Source organism: Salmo salar, chromosome ssa16 (assembly GCF_905237065.1).
Source record: "Salmo salar chromosome ssa16, Ssal_v3.1, whole genome shotgun sequence".
NCBI lineage: Eukaryota > Metazoa > Chordata > Actinopteri > Salmoniformes > Salmonidae > Salmo > Salmo salar.
The window spans coordinates 62,998,957-63,015,355 of record NC_059457.1 but is presented as its reverse complement, the minus strand read 5'-3'; the positions used below and the strand labels follow the sequence as shown (position 1 = coordinate 63,015,355).

Here is a 16,399-nt window from a genome sequence, read left to right as displayed (position 1 = left end):
AAAACTTTTAGTGGAGCAACCACTGTAGCCCTCACGCAGACACTGTGATTACAGAATGAGTAATGAGCTGTGCGTCCACTACTGGCGCTGCCGCTCTTAATCTGGCCCTATCAGTTTACAGATGCTTTGAAGGCTGGTCTGGCCGGGTGCAACGTTAGAAGCGAGACGTCTCTCTGATGTCAGGAAAGGAAAAAGCTCATGTGGAGTATTCCATTTCCAACTCAAAGACAAAAGGGAAAAAACATAATTTGGCAAAACATTATTTTCTTTTTTATAATTTGAGTCTTAAGAACAGAGACCCCCCCCTCCTGCACAGAACAACGACAATCAGGCTTCTTTGGTAATTTCTTGTTGACGGTTCGGTCATGGTTTGTGTCTGGTGTGCTCGTTTCTGCTGGGATCAATCACACTTGCTCGCTAGCTAACAGATGGTGGTGTGCTCCTCTGTTGGTTCGGGTGTTGCGTTTAGGGACCATAATTGGGCTGTTATGTTGCACCGCAGAGCGTGCTAACAGCCGCGCACCCACTTTGACTGGGTAACAACATGTGTCGAGGCTCTGAATCACTGGTTGTGGAGCAGTGGGTATTACACCGTCAGTAAAGAGCCCACTCAAAGCTGAGCCACGGTTCCCAGGAAGTAGCTAACAGTGAATGTTGTCAATCCATTGTGAGGGTTATGATAAGATATGAGACAATTACCTTTTTGGTCTGTTGTGAGACAAATTTCTCCCTTCAAGGGATAGTTTAGCAAATTAACGTAATTGAATTAAAACTTCCCTTTAAATTCAATACACAGTCTATTCATATTATGACTCTATCCATTTCCTCCCTCTTACCAATGCCAGCCAGAGAAATCCTTGAAATCACGGATATGTTACAGGCCATACCTTCTGGTTGTGTTAGTGTTTAGGTATGAGGGCTGACATGGCCAAACAAAACCATGTGTAGGAGATGGGGAGCCATGTAAATGGAGGAAGCAGAGTAATCGTGTGTGTGTGTGTGTGTGTGTGTGTGTGTGTGTGTGTGTGTGTGTGTGTGTGTGTGTGTGTGTGTGTGTGTGTGTGTGTGTGTGTGTGTGTGTGTGTGTGTGTGTGTGTGTGTGTGTGTGTGTGTGTGTGTGTGTGTGTGTGTGAGAGACGCTGGGCTCTTCAAAGCTTTGATGTTGGAGCTCCTGAACAAGGGCGACTAGAGGTCTGGGCTAATGGGAGGCCATGGAGAGATGAGAGGAAAACTATGGCTGGCTGACACTGTGTGTATGCATGTCTGTTTTCATGTTTGTGTTTGAAAGCCTGTGTGTGTGACCTATACAGAGAGTTTATGAATACAAACGGTGTACAGTGTGTGAATAGAAATGTGCCTGTGAGGGTGTTTGTTAGAGTGTACAAGTGTGTACATGGCTATGGACGATACAATGTACTGTGTGTGCGTGCGGGTGTGTATAAGCCGAGGTTACCTCAGTGTCCTCATACTAACAAACCCATCTGAAACTCACACAAAGCAAGACAAATGACCACATCCAGTGATGACCACCAACATTCTCTGTATGGTATAAATCCTTTATTAAATAATCATAATAACAATATTAATAACAATCATAAAAAGCAAATTTCTGTACAAAGCCCCCAAGCAACAATTAGGTCTGACCAGCGTCAGGGTCGTCCTTGTGAGGTTTAGCCCCTCTCTTGCCCAGAGGGGTGAGTTTGACTCATTCTTGCCCAGGGAGGTGTGTTTTAGCCCCTCCTGCCCAGACAGATTGGGCTACTGTTCTGTATCTGTAATCTGATATGGGCTACAAAGGCAAGCTGGATCACAGAAGCTCCAAGGCACTTGGAAGAGAGTCAGTGGGGTCCAGTGATGGGAGCCTCTGGGATAGGAGAGGGAATGTGGGTTGGTGGGGGTGGAGGGGAGAAGGGGATAGACTCTACCTCACGGCCCAGCGACCCCCCCCAACAACCTGGGCCTCTCGGTCAGCACAAGCCTGGGTCCACTCCAGCGCATCCAGACGCACACAGCCCTATACATGCCCATCATTGCATCACAATGACCAGGATACTCTTTCTTCGGTGTGTGTGTGTGTGTGTGTGTGTGCTAGCATGTGCACGCTGTGTATGCATGTGTGTGTGTGTAAGTGAGAAGTCTGAGGTACAGTGGAAAGATTTACTGTTCTCTTTCCCACTCCTCCTTCACAAGGATCGAGAGTCCAGAGGGAGCAGATGTGTGTGTAAATCCTCCTGATTTACCTCTCCCCATAAACCTGTTTCCTGTTAAAACGCCAGCCTCACCGTGACAACGCAAAATGGAGTCAAAGTGTGAAAAAAAGAGCAACAAACATCAAACGAGGAGAGCACAAGTGAAGAACCATGACACCAAGACCGCATTGGTCCACTCTGAGGAAATGGTGTCCTTCCATTGGTGTTTCCTCTACCAATCGCTGACTTCAAGCTCAGATGTGTGTCCACTGTCAAGTAATGACCTAGAATATATATCTTTTTTTTTTGTAACCCACTTTGCGTTTTATCGTCGATTCTTTCCTGATCCAACACACAGAGTATATTGTCCCCAGAGAGGTTGATTTAGGACTTTGTGCTCCATTGATTCATATTTTAGTTTTTTTATTCTCTCTTCGTCAGTTCTCATTTGTAGACGGCTATTCAGTCTCTGCCTGGATTTCCCAGCAATCCATAGGTTGCACTGACCAAAACCATCTTCACCTTAACCTTTTACTTCACCTAGCCACAGTTTACTGTAAACACGACCGTCAACCTTCTTTTCGATACAAACCCACCGGCAACAACAGCCTGAAACTAAATCTAACAATAAACTCCCTCGCTTTCTATCTTCAAACAGAACACGTTTAGAAGAGAACATGATTAGAACCTCCCCTTCTCTCCCCATTCCCTCCTTTCTTTATCAGCATTCACAGGCTGGCAACGGGCCAAAACCAGAAAGAAAACAGAGAAGAATTGAACAAATAACAAAAAGACACACGGTGATTAGTCTAAAAATACCCCGGACCTGTCAGAAAATGGGGTGGAGAACTGAGGCTGATGTGTTACAGAGACGCAAGAGTCTAACTCAACAAAAACACTTCATAAAGAATTCACTTCACTAGGTTCTAGGCCACTGGGTCCACGTGATAGAGAAATACTATCTAAGCACTGCATGAACACCTGCCTAAGGCGTTTTCTGTGTCAAGGAGTTTAGCATAACATCTTTCCAGTTTAAAAACTAGACCTAGAAAACTATGATGTATTTATATGGAATTCTCAATTTTGGGGGGGATAGTAGGTATTGATATGTGTTGATATTTGAACTCCCCTGGCAATGGAACAGTCCGCTACAGGGACCACTTTGGGAAATACCCAGTCCTTCCCTCATTGGTTTTGGTCCAGAAAACCCCACCCTGGACTGCACCACTTTGATTGAAGCAGGGTGGAGGGGTCTCAAGATCAGTCTAAAAAGTGTTTTTTCCCCAAAATGTCCTTCCATCTGGCAGGTGTAGTCCTTCAGCTCAGAAAGGAAATTCACGTTCCAAGCAAAGGAGAGAAAACAAAGGAGAAGATAATCTCCTCAAAATGGCCGCCTCTCTCCTTTCCTCTACCCCTCTCCTCTCTCTCCTCTTTCTCCTCATGCCTCGGTGCAGCAGCGCTGCTGGTTGAGCTTCACCTTGTGCTTGAGGCCATCATACAGCTCAAAGTTGTAGTTCTCCAGCGTGGTAGAACTACGCGATGACAGGCCACTGTAGGAGCACGTGCAGTAGAGCAGCATGCCGGCGCACACAGCGCCCAGCAGCACGCCCAGGGAGCTCATAACGATGATGGTGACCAGGATGGGGTCCAGCGTGTACAGCCACGAGTTGTCCTTGTCTGCTGAGGAGGAGACGCGCGTCTCCAGTGGCTCGGAGGACGGGGCCGCCGTACTCAACTCCTCGGGGAACACCCAGCCTGGACGACAGGAGAAAAAGGGAGGGAGAGGGAGGAGAGAGAGAAGAGAGAGGGGAGATGAGAGAGAGAGGAGAGGAGGGAGAGAGAGAGAAAGGAGTAGAGAAGGAGAGATGCTTATTAGAAACTAGGTGTTTTTTCAGTAATGGACACATGAAATACATTGTAGTTGATGGAAGCACTTACCTCCATCTAGCTGGTCCCTGCCATTAAAAAGTCTGCTGTCTCCAAACTCTGGTCTCTTATCTATGAGAGAAGAAGATACAAAAGAACAATTGCACAAAGTATGTACAACGCCAAGCATCCATCCATACAGTACATTTTGGTTTCATGCAATAATGTAAGCTGTCTATGTCAAATCTTCCTTCACTGTAATTAATAATTACAGTAATGAATTACTATAATATGTGTTGGGGCTGCTAAAGTCCAATGGCATACAGACACATACCACAACGTAGAAAAATATCACTTTATTATCACAGATCATACTATATTCACATTCATTTAACTATTTCAAACACACTTTCGACATAGCTCACAAAGAGGTGCAAAGCCCAAGTAAAGTATCAGCAAACAATTTTACCATCATCATCATCATCATCATCCAAATAGATTATGCATTGAGCGCTAAACAGACAGAGATAATCAAACACAGTTCCCTCCTGGCTTCCACCCACTGCATTGTGATGTGGTGTGATCATCCTGAGATACCAATGAGTATCAGCACTGAGAGTGGTCCTTAAGAGTGCATAAGCCTAGCCCTCCGTTCAACGCCCCAAAATCCACCCCGACGCTGTTTTTGAAAACGGCACTTTAACTTCAGGTTGATTTTCATCTTGAGAGGTGTGTGCGCAACACTTGGCATGTGGACAGAGGTTGGGAGTAAGTGCTTGGCAGGAACACCTTAACTGGAGCCCTCAACGAGAATCATTAATATTGTCTCCAGGGGCAACTGCTGTTGGCTGCTGGTGTGTGTGTGTGTGTGTGTGGGGGGGTGCAGTGTGTGTCGGGGGAGGGGTGCATGTGTGAGAGAGACTGCATGTGGGCGTGTGTGTCTGCGTGAGAGATTGTGTCTGTGTTGTGCAGGAGATGGGGAAAAGAGAAAAGTGCTTACTACAGCCTAAATAAATGTTATCGCTCCATTACCTAATTAGAGATATTAAGAGCTTGGAGCGGACCTACGGTGAGGTGGACAGAGTGGGGTGCCCAACCCCCAGTTGATTTAAAAGCACATAGTGAGTGGATGCCAAAAAACTCCTCTTCACTCTGAGAAAAGTAAAAAGCCTGATTGCCACACACATTCACCCAACTCAATGGGAAGACTATGGTCCTTATAGCCTTCTTCAAAACCCCCCAGATAACATGGTGGCTTCCATAGAAATGCTCTATTTAATTCCGCGGAGGCATCACTCTAACCCAAACACGGTTGTCCTACTTAAAGGGACAGTTCATTCCAAACTCAAAGTTTGTCAGATGCTTTCAGACCTGGGAATTGGTCTTATGTTGAGATAAGTTCACAATCCCAGGCCACCGGTTGTAAATGGAAGCACCATCATTTGCTGATTTTATTTGGTGTTTATCTTTTCCACTCATTCGGGTTTGAGGCATATAGCTGGATCTACACAACTATGGGACGTGGACTCATCTCATAGACTACTTTTGAGATCGGAAAACACCTTTGACATATTTGGTGGTTAAATGGGTTAAATGGGCAGGTATTGAACTAAACTACCCCTGGATGTACAATAATGGTGAGATAGATAACTGTTTATCATTAAAGGGATAGTTCACCCAAACTACACAATTAATTTAAAAAATCTTCCCCTGAAAGCAGTCTATAGAAACCATGCTTAGGCTTTGTTTACATGGCCACTGTTTTGTAATTTGGGTGAACCTCCCCTTTAAGGGACATCTGATTCTCAGAGCTCTACATAATCCCTAACAAACCAACCAACTTAAATATGTGCTAACTATTATCATAATTGGGCCTGGTCCCATTTTAAACATATTTCCAATTCTCTTGGCCACCGGTTGTTATACCATTACATTCTTTTCCATTTTGTTTATACCCTCAGTGTTCTAATGAGGGATGCATCCCGCCAGCATCCACCTTAAGTTATAGAGAAGCATCGTTTTGTAGTTTGTCTCTGGTTTCCATGATGTTTTGGTGCATTCTCAACTAAGAGCACACGCAACAGATTTTTTGTTGTTGCCTTACAGCTGTTTGAGAGTATTGCATAGAGTTGGATGTGGGGCTTACCAGCCACATGTTTTCACATGGGTGACGCCATTGAGGACCTTCCAAGATAGAACACAAACAATGTGGGAATGAGCATTAATCACTGATGATGATGATGATGATGATATTATAAAGACAGGGACTCTGCTCACAGACTGACTGAGGGGTCATATTCAATCAAAAGCTTGATGCAGGGTTTCCGGTGTGGGACTACTAAAATATTATTCTTGAGCTGCGTGGATGAGATTGATTCCTCAGGTCAATAAGAGTGACACAAAAATGCTCAACTTCATATTCAAACATGCTTTAAGTCTTACACTGGAATACCCAATAACCCGGCCCACTCATAATAAACAAAACACACATAATCGTTACAGTGTATATATTTAACATCTCCTTCAGTAATAGTAACACTAACATCTTAGCAGCCTGTCCTGAAGCGCTATCTTGATAATGAAGCCGCTCCTGTGGCACATCCATTGTCTCTGACTCTAACATTCCCCCTCCTCTCGCTCTTCTCTCTTCTCAGAGTGTTCCAGTGGAGCTGTCAGTAAGACAGTATCTCTCGCTTGTCTGTTTGTGGTCTGACAGCGCTGGAGGTTTTACATGGCTGAACTACTACACCCACACCGGGCCGGGAGGTTAGCCCACACTGAGTGTGTCCGTGCTGGTGTGATTTCAGGAAGCCCCGGGGAGTAGGAACCAGAACTAGAACCAATAGTCCTGTAAAGGCTGGGTTTGAAACGGGCCACTCACATAGATCGCTTCATCTCTCTCTGAATCACATCACCGCAGCTTGAAGTGTGAAATGTCAACGACCGACTCCCCCATAAACACAGTGAGCAAAACTACATCCATAGTCCGTAGACAGATTCAAATGATAGAAATAGTGTTCGAAGAGTTAGTCTGTGAACAACAACATCCGCTGCTGATGAAAGCAGGACCCAACAGAAAATGTCACTGTCAATACCACTCCGATCCTTGTCCCCCGTTGCATCATCCATGATCCATGCCATCAAAAGGGGAGGTGTTTAGCTGTAAGCCCCACCGCTTCCTTTCAGCAGAGGGCATATGTTTGGTGGCCGTGGTTGTCTAGCCTCACGGTGAGCACGGGCTCCGTCCCTGGAGCGGCCGTTACCGGGTTACTGGCTGAGCACTGGGAGTACTGAAAGTACTGGGATTGGCTGTGGTAGGCCACAGAGAGCTGGCTCTTCTTCGCTGCCAGCCTTCGTCGATGGCAACAGAGCGCCCGTACCAAGATGGCCACTGCGAGGAGTATCAGGGCACCCCCGGCGGCCACGAGGTAGTACCAGAGGGTGGGTATGAGTGGCAGCGCCAACGTGTCTACTGTGGGGTCACTCCCGCCAGGAACACCTCCCCCTGGTGGAGAGATAAGGAATATGTTGGCTCAGGGGGGGAGTAGAGAGGAGGCAAGCTAAGCACATCCAATGGACTGCTTTGTTTTGGTGTTTATTTCTCCCCTGTGGCTTTCCATCACATGAACAGCAGGCGTACGAGCACATGGGCATGCACAAGCATGCCAGCTCAAACGGGGAAAAAAAGTTATTCATCACAGATAATGGCTAAAACAAATCAAATGCATCAGGGTTTTTTTATTTTTATCTGAGGATTGAAGCTTGGGTTGCAGTCGATGGTGAGAGAGGTGATTTTCACACTAAGAGCAGTGAAGTATAGCTACAGATTTTAAATGAGTCTGTGGGACTGAATTGATCCAATGCTCCAATGAATAAAGGTCTCATGTAATAACTTGGGTGTGAAACAAAGGGTGTGATAATTAGCTGTAACAGAACGGACGCACGCACGCACACGCACACACTGAGAGACCCACTGGACAGAGACATCTGAACCATATGAATTGATACCTAATTAACTTGACAACAAACATCAATTCGGTTTGAAAGAAATGAAACCACAGAGGTTTCAAGCCCTGTGGTTGATTTATGATTGAAACCTGGTTTGGATCAAGACACAAACTGTGTAAGTTGTTGACTTTTTGTACATTCAATTGAAAAGTCACTGATGCAATGTTACGTGACTGCGCTGATGAAGTCAAATCTATTTTTCCCCCAATGAGGAGCCACTACTTTCTGTTGGTACAGGAAATTCCAGTGCTCCACTGACCAATCATTAAGACCCCATGGAGCCTTCATAGGAATGTTCTGGATTGTTGTCTCTTTAATTTGGAGACAGTGATGGAATTTGTTTGGCAGGTTGAAATGGATTTATTTGGAAGACACATTGCTGTTCTGTTCTAGTCTTTGTTGCTCTCTTGGTCAGTTCTTTCCTCTTCAAGCCAGGAAGTATCTCAGTGGAGACCCTCCTCTACTAACACAGCTCCTCTACTTCAATCCTATGAACCCCTCTCACATTCTTTGCGCAATCGTCCTAACAACGTCTTCCTATTCATACAGGTCTGTGAAATCATACGCCGACAACAGTTTCCAAGCACCCTTAGGTCTAAGCTAAGAAAATTGACCAAAACCAGCAGTTTAAGGGCCCGAGAGAGAGGGAGAGAGAGAAAGTGAGAGATCGCTGAGAGACTCCATGTACGGTGTAGAGTTGAAGCCACCCGGAGTATGCGACCATGTCACATAATTACAGAGGGATATGGTGCGTGTACCTGCCACTGCACTGTGCACACGCTCATTAGACAGAGCTGAGAGGATGAGAGAGACACCGGCGTCGCAGCTGAGTCACTCTATTTGATTACGTTTCACTAGGAAGTGTGTATGTGTGAGTTTTTGTATGTGTGGTTTTGTGTGTCTGTGTGGGTGTACGTGCATGTGTGTGTGGTTGTGTATATGAGTCTGTGTGTGTCTGTGTGTATGTTTGCGTGCGTCACGGTGGAGGAAGAAATTGCACACATCACACACACAAATTCCCAAGCTCTTATCTTATTGGAATCAGCAGCCAAAAACGCTATATCAAGCAATAACATCAATCCCCTATAGCTCTCCCAATATTTCTATTGAGGCAGACAGTTATTTTAAAACCATGGATGTCAAAGCAATAGTATGAAGTTCTCTGCAATAAACTGGATTCTGCTGGATTCAGTGGGCTCTGATGTCGTTTGATGATGTCTGGATGCTGATGATGATGATTTTGGGAATCGTTTGTCACCAAGGCAGCATTAATCAAGTGGCGAACACAGCTCTTGCACACCCATTTCTTTTGATTGGACTGGGCTTGTCACATGGGTGCCATCAAGCAAAGCTCCCATTAGCCAAAGCTGTACAGTGCAGTGCAGCGAGCAGGAAGCGGAAACATTTGCACAGGAAGTGACATCATTACACGGCTAAAGGGGCGCAAACTCACCTGTCATGTCGGGAGGGACGGAAGCAAAGGGTTCTGAAAGAGAGAAACAAGACTTTATAACCTGAACAATAGCTAGGAAAGTAAGCCAAAAACATTTAAACAAATTTAATTCGGATTCAATTTCTGTTGGCACTGATATCAGCCTATTGACAACTTTCTCAGTACTGCAACTCAAAATAAATAGAATGAAAGAGCCTGTAGGTATGTATGTTCTTGGGGTAGAATGCAATGTCAAAGAGTGTGTTATTGTGAGTTGGGAGACTTGGAGGGCGACTGTGTGAAGTTTGAGTCATTCAAAGTTGTGGAGTCCAGTTGAGCTGGGGAAGGTTGCTGTCTGGCTGGCTGACTGCACACACAACGTTCAGTCTGATTGACTTGGAATGGCAACAAAAAGAATTGGGGCCTGCGAGAGGGGTGACTTGGGAAGTGGAGCCTTTTTGGCTGTAACACCAATGTGCTGTGAACAAACTCGACTGCGCTGGTTGATAAGAGCACTCCCAGCATGCCTTGGGAATGAGGAAGAAGGAGAAAATGGGTAGAGAGGGGGAGAGGCACTTCCACACCGGTTGACAGAGGGAGGACGGGTTTTCATCTTTCGTCTCACAACCACACTACCGTACACACGCACTAACCCCCCCACCCCACCCACCCACACACACAGCCCAACTCTATGAAGTCAAACTCGATGATGGCAGGTTTTTGGCTCAGAACCCACGGTCTGTCTGTGATCTGTTTAAGACCCACTCCTAAACCCCCCTGCTCTGGCTAGATTAAAAAGCCCAGCACACACACACACTCACACACACACCTGTGCCGGATCTATTGCTTTGACGGCTCTGGAAAGCTCTGTTTACATATACGAGAGGAGAAGAAGAAATCTAACGAAACATAGATTAGCATCGCGGGGGCCCACGGGGCGTTTCTGGCCTACTTTCTATTCTTCCTTTCTTTTTCTGGCAGAGGAATAACACTCCACTCTTTCGTTCATTCTCTCTCCTTTCATCTCTTCGCCCCAGCTTTCAGAAGTACCAGTCAGTCTATCCCCGAGATTCTGATGAAGGAACTTGGGGTGTGTGTTTGTGTGTGTGTGTGTGTGTGTGTGTGTGTGTGTGTGTGTGTGTGTGTGTGTGTGTGTGTGTGTGTGTGTGTGTGTGGGGGGGTGTTTAAAGCACAACTGGAGTGACAGGTCGGGGACCCCAAGGGAGGAGAGGAGGAGGAGGAGGAGACGGAGGTAGAGAAGGAATGAGAGAGAGAGAGATAGAGGGGGGAACAGAAGTTGAGTGGTGTGGTGGTGGGATGACGGAGGAAAATAACTGGGCACTGGAGGGTCAGGTGTGTGTATATACATGTATGTATGTGTGTGTATGCACATGTATGTATATGTGGCAGTGAGTGTGTGTACACATGTTTGTATAATCTGCAGACTTACGTGTGCACTCCTCCAAAGGTGTACCAGAACTCATGCGGATGTTGTCGATCATGATATGGCCCTTGGTTCCGTGGTCAAAGAAGCCTTCCATAACCACCTGAGAGGAGGAGGAAGAGTAGGGGAAGGGGGAGGAGGAGGAGGAAGAGTAGGGGAAGGAGGAGGAAGAGGAGGAAGAGTAGGGGAAGGAGGAGGAGGAAGAGTAAGGGAAGGAGGAGGAGGAAGAGTAAGGGAAGGAGGAGGAGGAAGAGTAAGGGAAGGAGGAGGAGGAAGAGTAAGGGAAGGAGGAGGAGGAAGAGTAAGGGAATGAGGAGGAGGAAGAGTAAGGGAATGAGGAGGAGGAAGAATAGGGGAAGGAGGAGGAGGAAGAGGAAGGGAATGAGGAGGAGGAAGATTAGGGGAAGGAGGAGGAAGAAGGAAATTACCTACATGTAGATGCAGGGATACATCTTATACATGGAATCAATAACCATGAATATGGACCACTGCAACACATAACCACTAGTAATATACTTCTAGTTGTTTCTCCAGCTAACTCTTCTCCAGCTAACTCTTCATTAGCTAACTCTTCTCCAGCTAACTCTTCTCCAGCTAACTCTTCATTAGCTAACTCTTCTCCAACTAACTCTTCATTAGCTAACTCTTCTCCAGCTAACGCTTCTCCAGCTAACTCTTCTCCAGCTAACTCTTCATTAGCTAACTCTTCATTAGCTAACTCTTCATTAGCTAACTCTTCTCCAGCTAACTCTTCATTAGCTAACTCTCCATTAGCTAACTCTTCTCCAGCTAACTCTTCTCCAGCTAACTCTTCTCCAACTAACTCTTCTCCAACTAACTCTTCATTAGCTAACTCTTCATTAGCTAACTCTTCATTAGCTAACTCTTCTCCAGCTAACTCTTCTCCAGCTAACTCTTCTCCAGCTAACTCCAACAGACCATTTTTATGGAAGGGGAGAGGGGAGCATGCTGACGCCCGAATACCTGGAACTCTTTGGGGGATCGGGGCAGGATGGTGCGACCCTCCTTCCAAACGGGGCCCTGGTCGCCGCGGAGTGCCCAGAGAAGGGTCTCCTTGTGATGGGCATCGCGGAGAAGGATGCGCAGGGTGCCCTGGGCCTCTCCCCACAGCTGGTAGGAGAAGAGCAGGCAGAGAGGCCCCGTGTCGGGTCCCACCATGGGGCTTAGGATCCTGGCTCGCTGCCGCTCCGTCTTGGGGTTGGCTTCGATGTACAGGTAGCTATTCAGGTCTGTGTGGGGCAGGGAGACAATGCAGTGGTGGGTTTACAGACTTGAGATGTTGCAGTGAGGGGAACACAGTATGTATAGACACGTATGGGAAATACATACACATAGGCACACGTGCACACACACGAGGGAGTGTACACACACACACACACACACGTGCGCACATCAGCGCATCTGCACACACAAGAATAAAACCACACAATACCACAACTACAAGGTCAGACTTACAATAGCACAGGGATATGATACATACCAAAACACGCCTAACAGAAGAATAGGGTCAGTGAGAGAGTCAAGCACTAAGGGAAGGTGATGCATTCACAGCCAACCCAAGGGAGCCATTCCCATTGGTATTCAGGTAGACCCATTACATAATAGCATTGGGTTCAACACAGACAGTTGTTCATAGAAGAGGATGTTTAGTTAGTAAATTGGATGTGGACTTTGGAATCCTTTGTGGGAATGAACCTGACAGGGTGTGGGTGTGTGTGTGTGTAGAGTTAAGTGGGCTACGGACCAGTATCAACACATTGCTGACAAGATCACCTGTGCTTTATCGCAGTGTGTTTAGAGCAGTTAGGTGAGGGAACTACAGATAAAAATCATTTTGTGTGTGTGTGTGTGTGTGTGTGTGTGTGTGTGTGTGTGTGTGTGTGTGTGTGTGTGTGTGTGTGTGTGTGTGTGTGTGTGTGTGTGTGAATATTGTCCAAGAGGCACTAGGTACAATGAAGTTATGGATATTAGCATCACCATATTCCAGCTGAATGTTCATGTATAAACCGTTATATATTACAAACTGACATGGAATTATGTAATATATATAAATAGTATATGTTATGCCCCGTGTACTCAGGCAACAGGTGTAAATTGAAAACAATGTCTATCTTCAAAATATGATTAAAATGATCATTTTGACCCAATGGACTTTCAGTCCGTGCATCTATAGCTCCGTATACGAATTGTTTGGTGATTACGTTTCGCCAGCTTCATAGAAAACATTTATTTTATCTATTTCATAGAAAACACATTTTTATTAAGGAATGGCCTTCATTGCTTTTTAGTTGAAGCTGGACCATAGAAATAGAATTCGAAGAACTTGAGAACAGTGCACAATGTCATAGTCCTCGATTGTGATGCATCTGTGATGTCATCAGAACACCTGTGAAGCAACGTTCTAGAGGTCAACCAAATCATTTAGGCACTTGAAAGCATTGCCTATCACATTGCTATCTGCTCTGAACAATTAAAAAATATATAATTACTCCCAAATTCTTTCAATAATGGACTATCTCCAATATCTGAGCCAGTTTGGGCCCCTCCATCCCTTCCCTTTGGACCAGTTCATCTGGTTAGTGTTGAGGATGGACCTTCTCGCCTCATGGCTGATCACACAGATGACTGGAGGACCTCCCGTGCCTGGAGTGGCTACCTACCAGGACCTGAACCAGGTTTGTTTGGCCTAGATTATAGTGAGTAGTCTGAAATGGCAACTTATCCCCTATATAGCTAGTGAAATACTTTTGACCAGAGCCCTGGGCCTAGGCCGGGTTACTCTAAAACACGTTGTGACAAATGTTGATGTAAAAAGGGCTTTATAAGTACAATGTGATTTATTGATTGATTCGTTGCAGGGACAATGGCAAAGTGGATTTTTGAATACCCAACCTGCATGCCCGTTCCAGCCCAACTCAGCCCCTGCCACCTTCCAGCTAAACTCCAGCTATGGACAAGACCAGGAAACTTTTATGGACTGGAAAGAGGGGCCCCAGATCAACAACAACAATCAAGTGCATTGTCATCAGGATGTGGAGCCAATGGATGTCAATGTTGCTGTGGAGGTGAAAGACAACAGCCAATCAGTAGCCACTTGGCAGGCAACAGTCTGGCCCAGCCAATCAGCAGCCACTACCAAGACAACAGTCTGGCCCAGCCAATCAGCAGCCACTACCAAGACAACAGTCTGGCCCAGCCAATCAGCAGCCACTACCAAGACAACAGTCTGGCCCAGCCAATCAGCAGCCACTACCAAGACAACAGTCTGGCCCAGCCAATCAGCAGCCGCTACATTTTGGTCATCTAGCCAGCAGAATGCCGCTATATTTTGGCCATCGAGCCAGACAACCACTAAACAATTATCCACTAGCCAGACAGCAGTCTCCAACAGCCAATCAGCAGCCTTCACTAAGAGACATGGTGGCGACATGAGGAGCAGCAGCACTTGCCAGGTGTTTGACCCCAAGAGGAGGAGGATGTAAATGTGAGAGACTCTTAAGGGTCATTTTTCCCGAAAATGGAGGGTCTGTGTCACAGCCAAAAGACTCAGTCCATCACAGAGACTTTGATGTGTGGATCACAGCATAAGAAGCTGTAGAACCACAAGCTTGACTATTTTTCATAGAAAAATAAATGTTGGATTGATTGCAAACTAAATTCAGCATGGCTCTTTTGTGTCCAAGTTATGGTGGTTACTGTGGCTACATGTTCGTCGTAAAAGAATGTGCTGTCGTGGAGGGAACTAAATCATTTATTTGATTATATTAAAGGTTTAGACCACCTGTATAAGGACAGCAATCAGTATCCATGATGTAAATGCAGATAACTCACTTGTAATGAATTTAACACTTTATCAAGGAAATGTACACTCTACAATTTGTACCTAACTTAAATCTGGGGGACGACTGAAGTTTGTATTGTATGTGAGAGGGAGAGAAAGCTTGAGTACATTCAAGTGTGTATTATACTGTGCAGTATGTGCATGTGTGTGTAGCCACCCTAATAGTCTGTCACGATGACAGCCCCCCTCTGCTCTCTAGTGTGTGTGTCACATCAGTGTGTGTGTGTTTGTAAGGAGCCCTCCCATGCAGCACCATACAGCACTGTCTATTGGTGTCTGTGTGTGAGTGTGTGCGTGCGCGAGTGTGTGAATGCAAGTGTGTGTGTGTGACTGTGTGTATATGTGTGTACGAGTGTGTGTGCGCGAGTGCGTGCATGCGTCCGTACGTCTGCACGTGTGTATGTGTGTGTCTTCACCACACAGAAAACATCCCCACTTTATCAAACGGATCTTAATGCGTTCGCAGAGGCCCCCCTCTCCCTACACCTCGGGTGAACCCGGCGTCTCTGAAAGCTCCCCCCATTGTTCCGCAGCTTGTTCAGCAGACAGCTCATAATCGAGAGGGGCGCATTCACGTGATATGATGCAACAGCATTATTAATCCATTTTCTCAGCAGTCTCCTGCAGCGAGCGAAGACAAAAATAACTCAATCTACAAACACAGGCCTCATTATCGACGCCGCAGGCACCACGCGTTGATATGCTACGGGGCTAGTTCTCCAGCTGTTATGTTTTTACATTTTAGAGAGAGAGATCAAGAGGTTACTGGGTCTGGGTTTTCTGGATCACGAGAGAGACAAAGGAAGGGAGGGAGGGAGAGAGGGGGAGGGAGAGAGAGAAAGGGGGGGGAGTGTGGGACAGTGAGAGAGAGAGAGAGAATGGGAGAATGAGAGAGATAGAAAGGGAAATGAGAGCGATAGAAAGGGAAATGAGAGAGATAGAAAGGGAAATGAGAGCGAAAGAAAGGGAGAATGAGTGATAGAGAGAGAGAGAACCTCTCTCTTAGGCTAACCACTAACAGAGCGATCCGATTGGATGATTTGGCTACAATCCTCGACCTACATACCCAGGGATCCCCCGATCTAAAGCCCAGGTGACATCAGAGATTCCGAACCACTTTGAGCGCGAGCAGGTCCTGAAACTCCCCCTTTAATTCTTCACAGCTGCAGCTTGTTAAATATTTCATGGGCCCCATTCGAAATATAGCAAAACCAATGAATTTTAAAACAAGGTCAGGATAACAATCCCTTTAACCCCCATTTGGCGGAGTCCCAAATGGCCCCCTATTCCCTATTATAGTGCACTACTTTTGACCAGGACCCATAGGACCGGCTCATAGGGACCTGGTCAAGAGTAGTGCCCTATATAGGGAATAGGATGCCATTTATAGCACGGTCAGTGTAAGAAAACCTAAAAGAAAAACTCCAAACTGCTCATATCTTTAATTAATATGCCAAAAGCTTCACTCTTTTTTGATCTGCGGGGTATGTATAAAGGGAACTTAATAATTGCTCTAAGTACATGGGAGGCTACTTAGGGAGCCAGAGATTTGCCTGCAAGGTAATCGAGGGGCAGGAATGCGCGGCTGGGAATATGGT

At 46.0% G+C, this 16,399-nt stretch overlaps 1 protein-coding gene across 2 annotated transcripts in view; it reads right to left on the bottom strand.

The window, feature by feature from the left end:
• Nucleotides 1-1,542: 1,542 nt before the first annotated feature.
• LOC106574325 (neuropilin-2) overlaps nt 1,543-16,399 on the bottom strand; it is a 64,066-nt gene continuing 49,209 nt past the window's right edge. Inside the window, exons 13-17 of one of the 2 annotated variants that reach the window (XM_014150167.2) lie at nt 11,924-12,189; nt 10,946-11,042; nt 9,517-9,549; nt 4,128-4,187; nt 1,543-3,944 (exon numbers count right to left, since the gene is read on the bottom strand). In XM_014150167.2, coding sequence (XP_014005642.1) covers nt 3,628-3,944; nt 4,128-4,187; nt 9,517-9,549; nt 10,946-11,042; nt 11,924-12,189 — 773 coding nt within the window. In that variant the 3' untranslated portion in view covers nt 1,543-3,627. Of the gene's footprint in view, nt 3,945-4,127; nt 4,188-4,935; nt 7,561-9,516; nt 9,550-10,945; nt 11,043-11,923; nt 12,190-16,399 lie in introns of those variants that run through there. The other variant, XM_014150168.2, reaches the window with a different exon arrangement.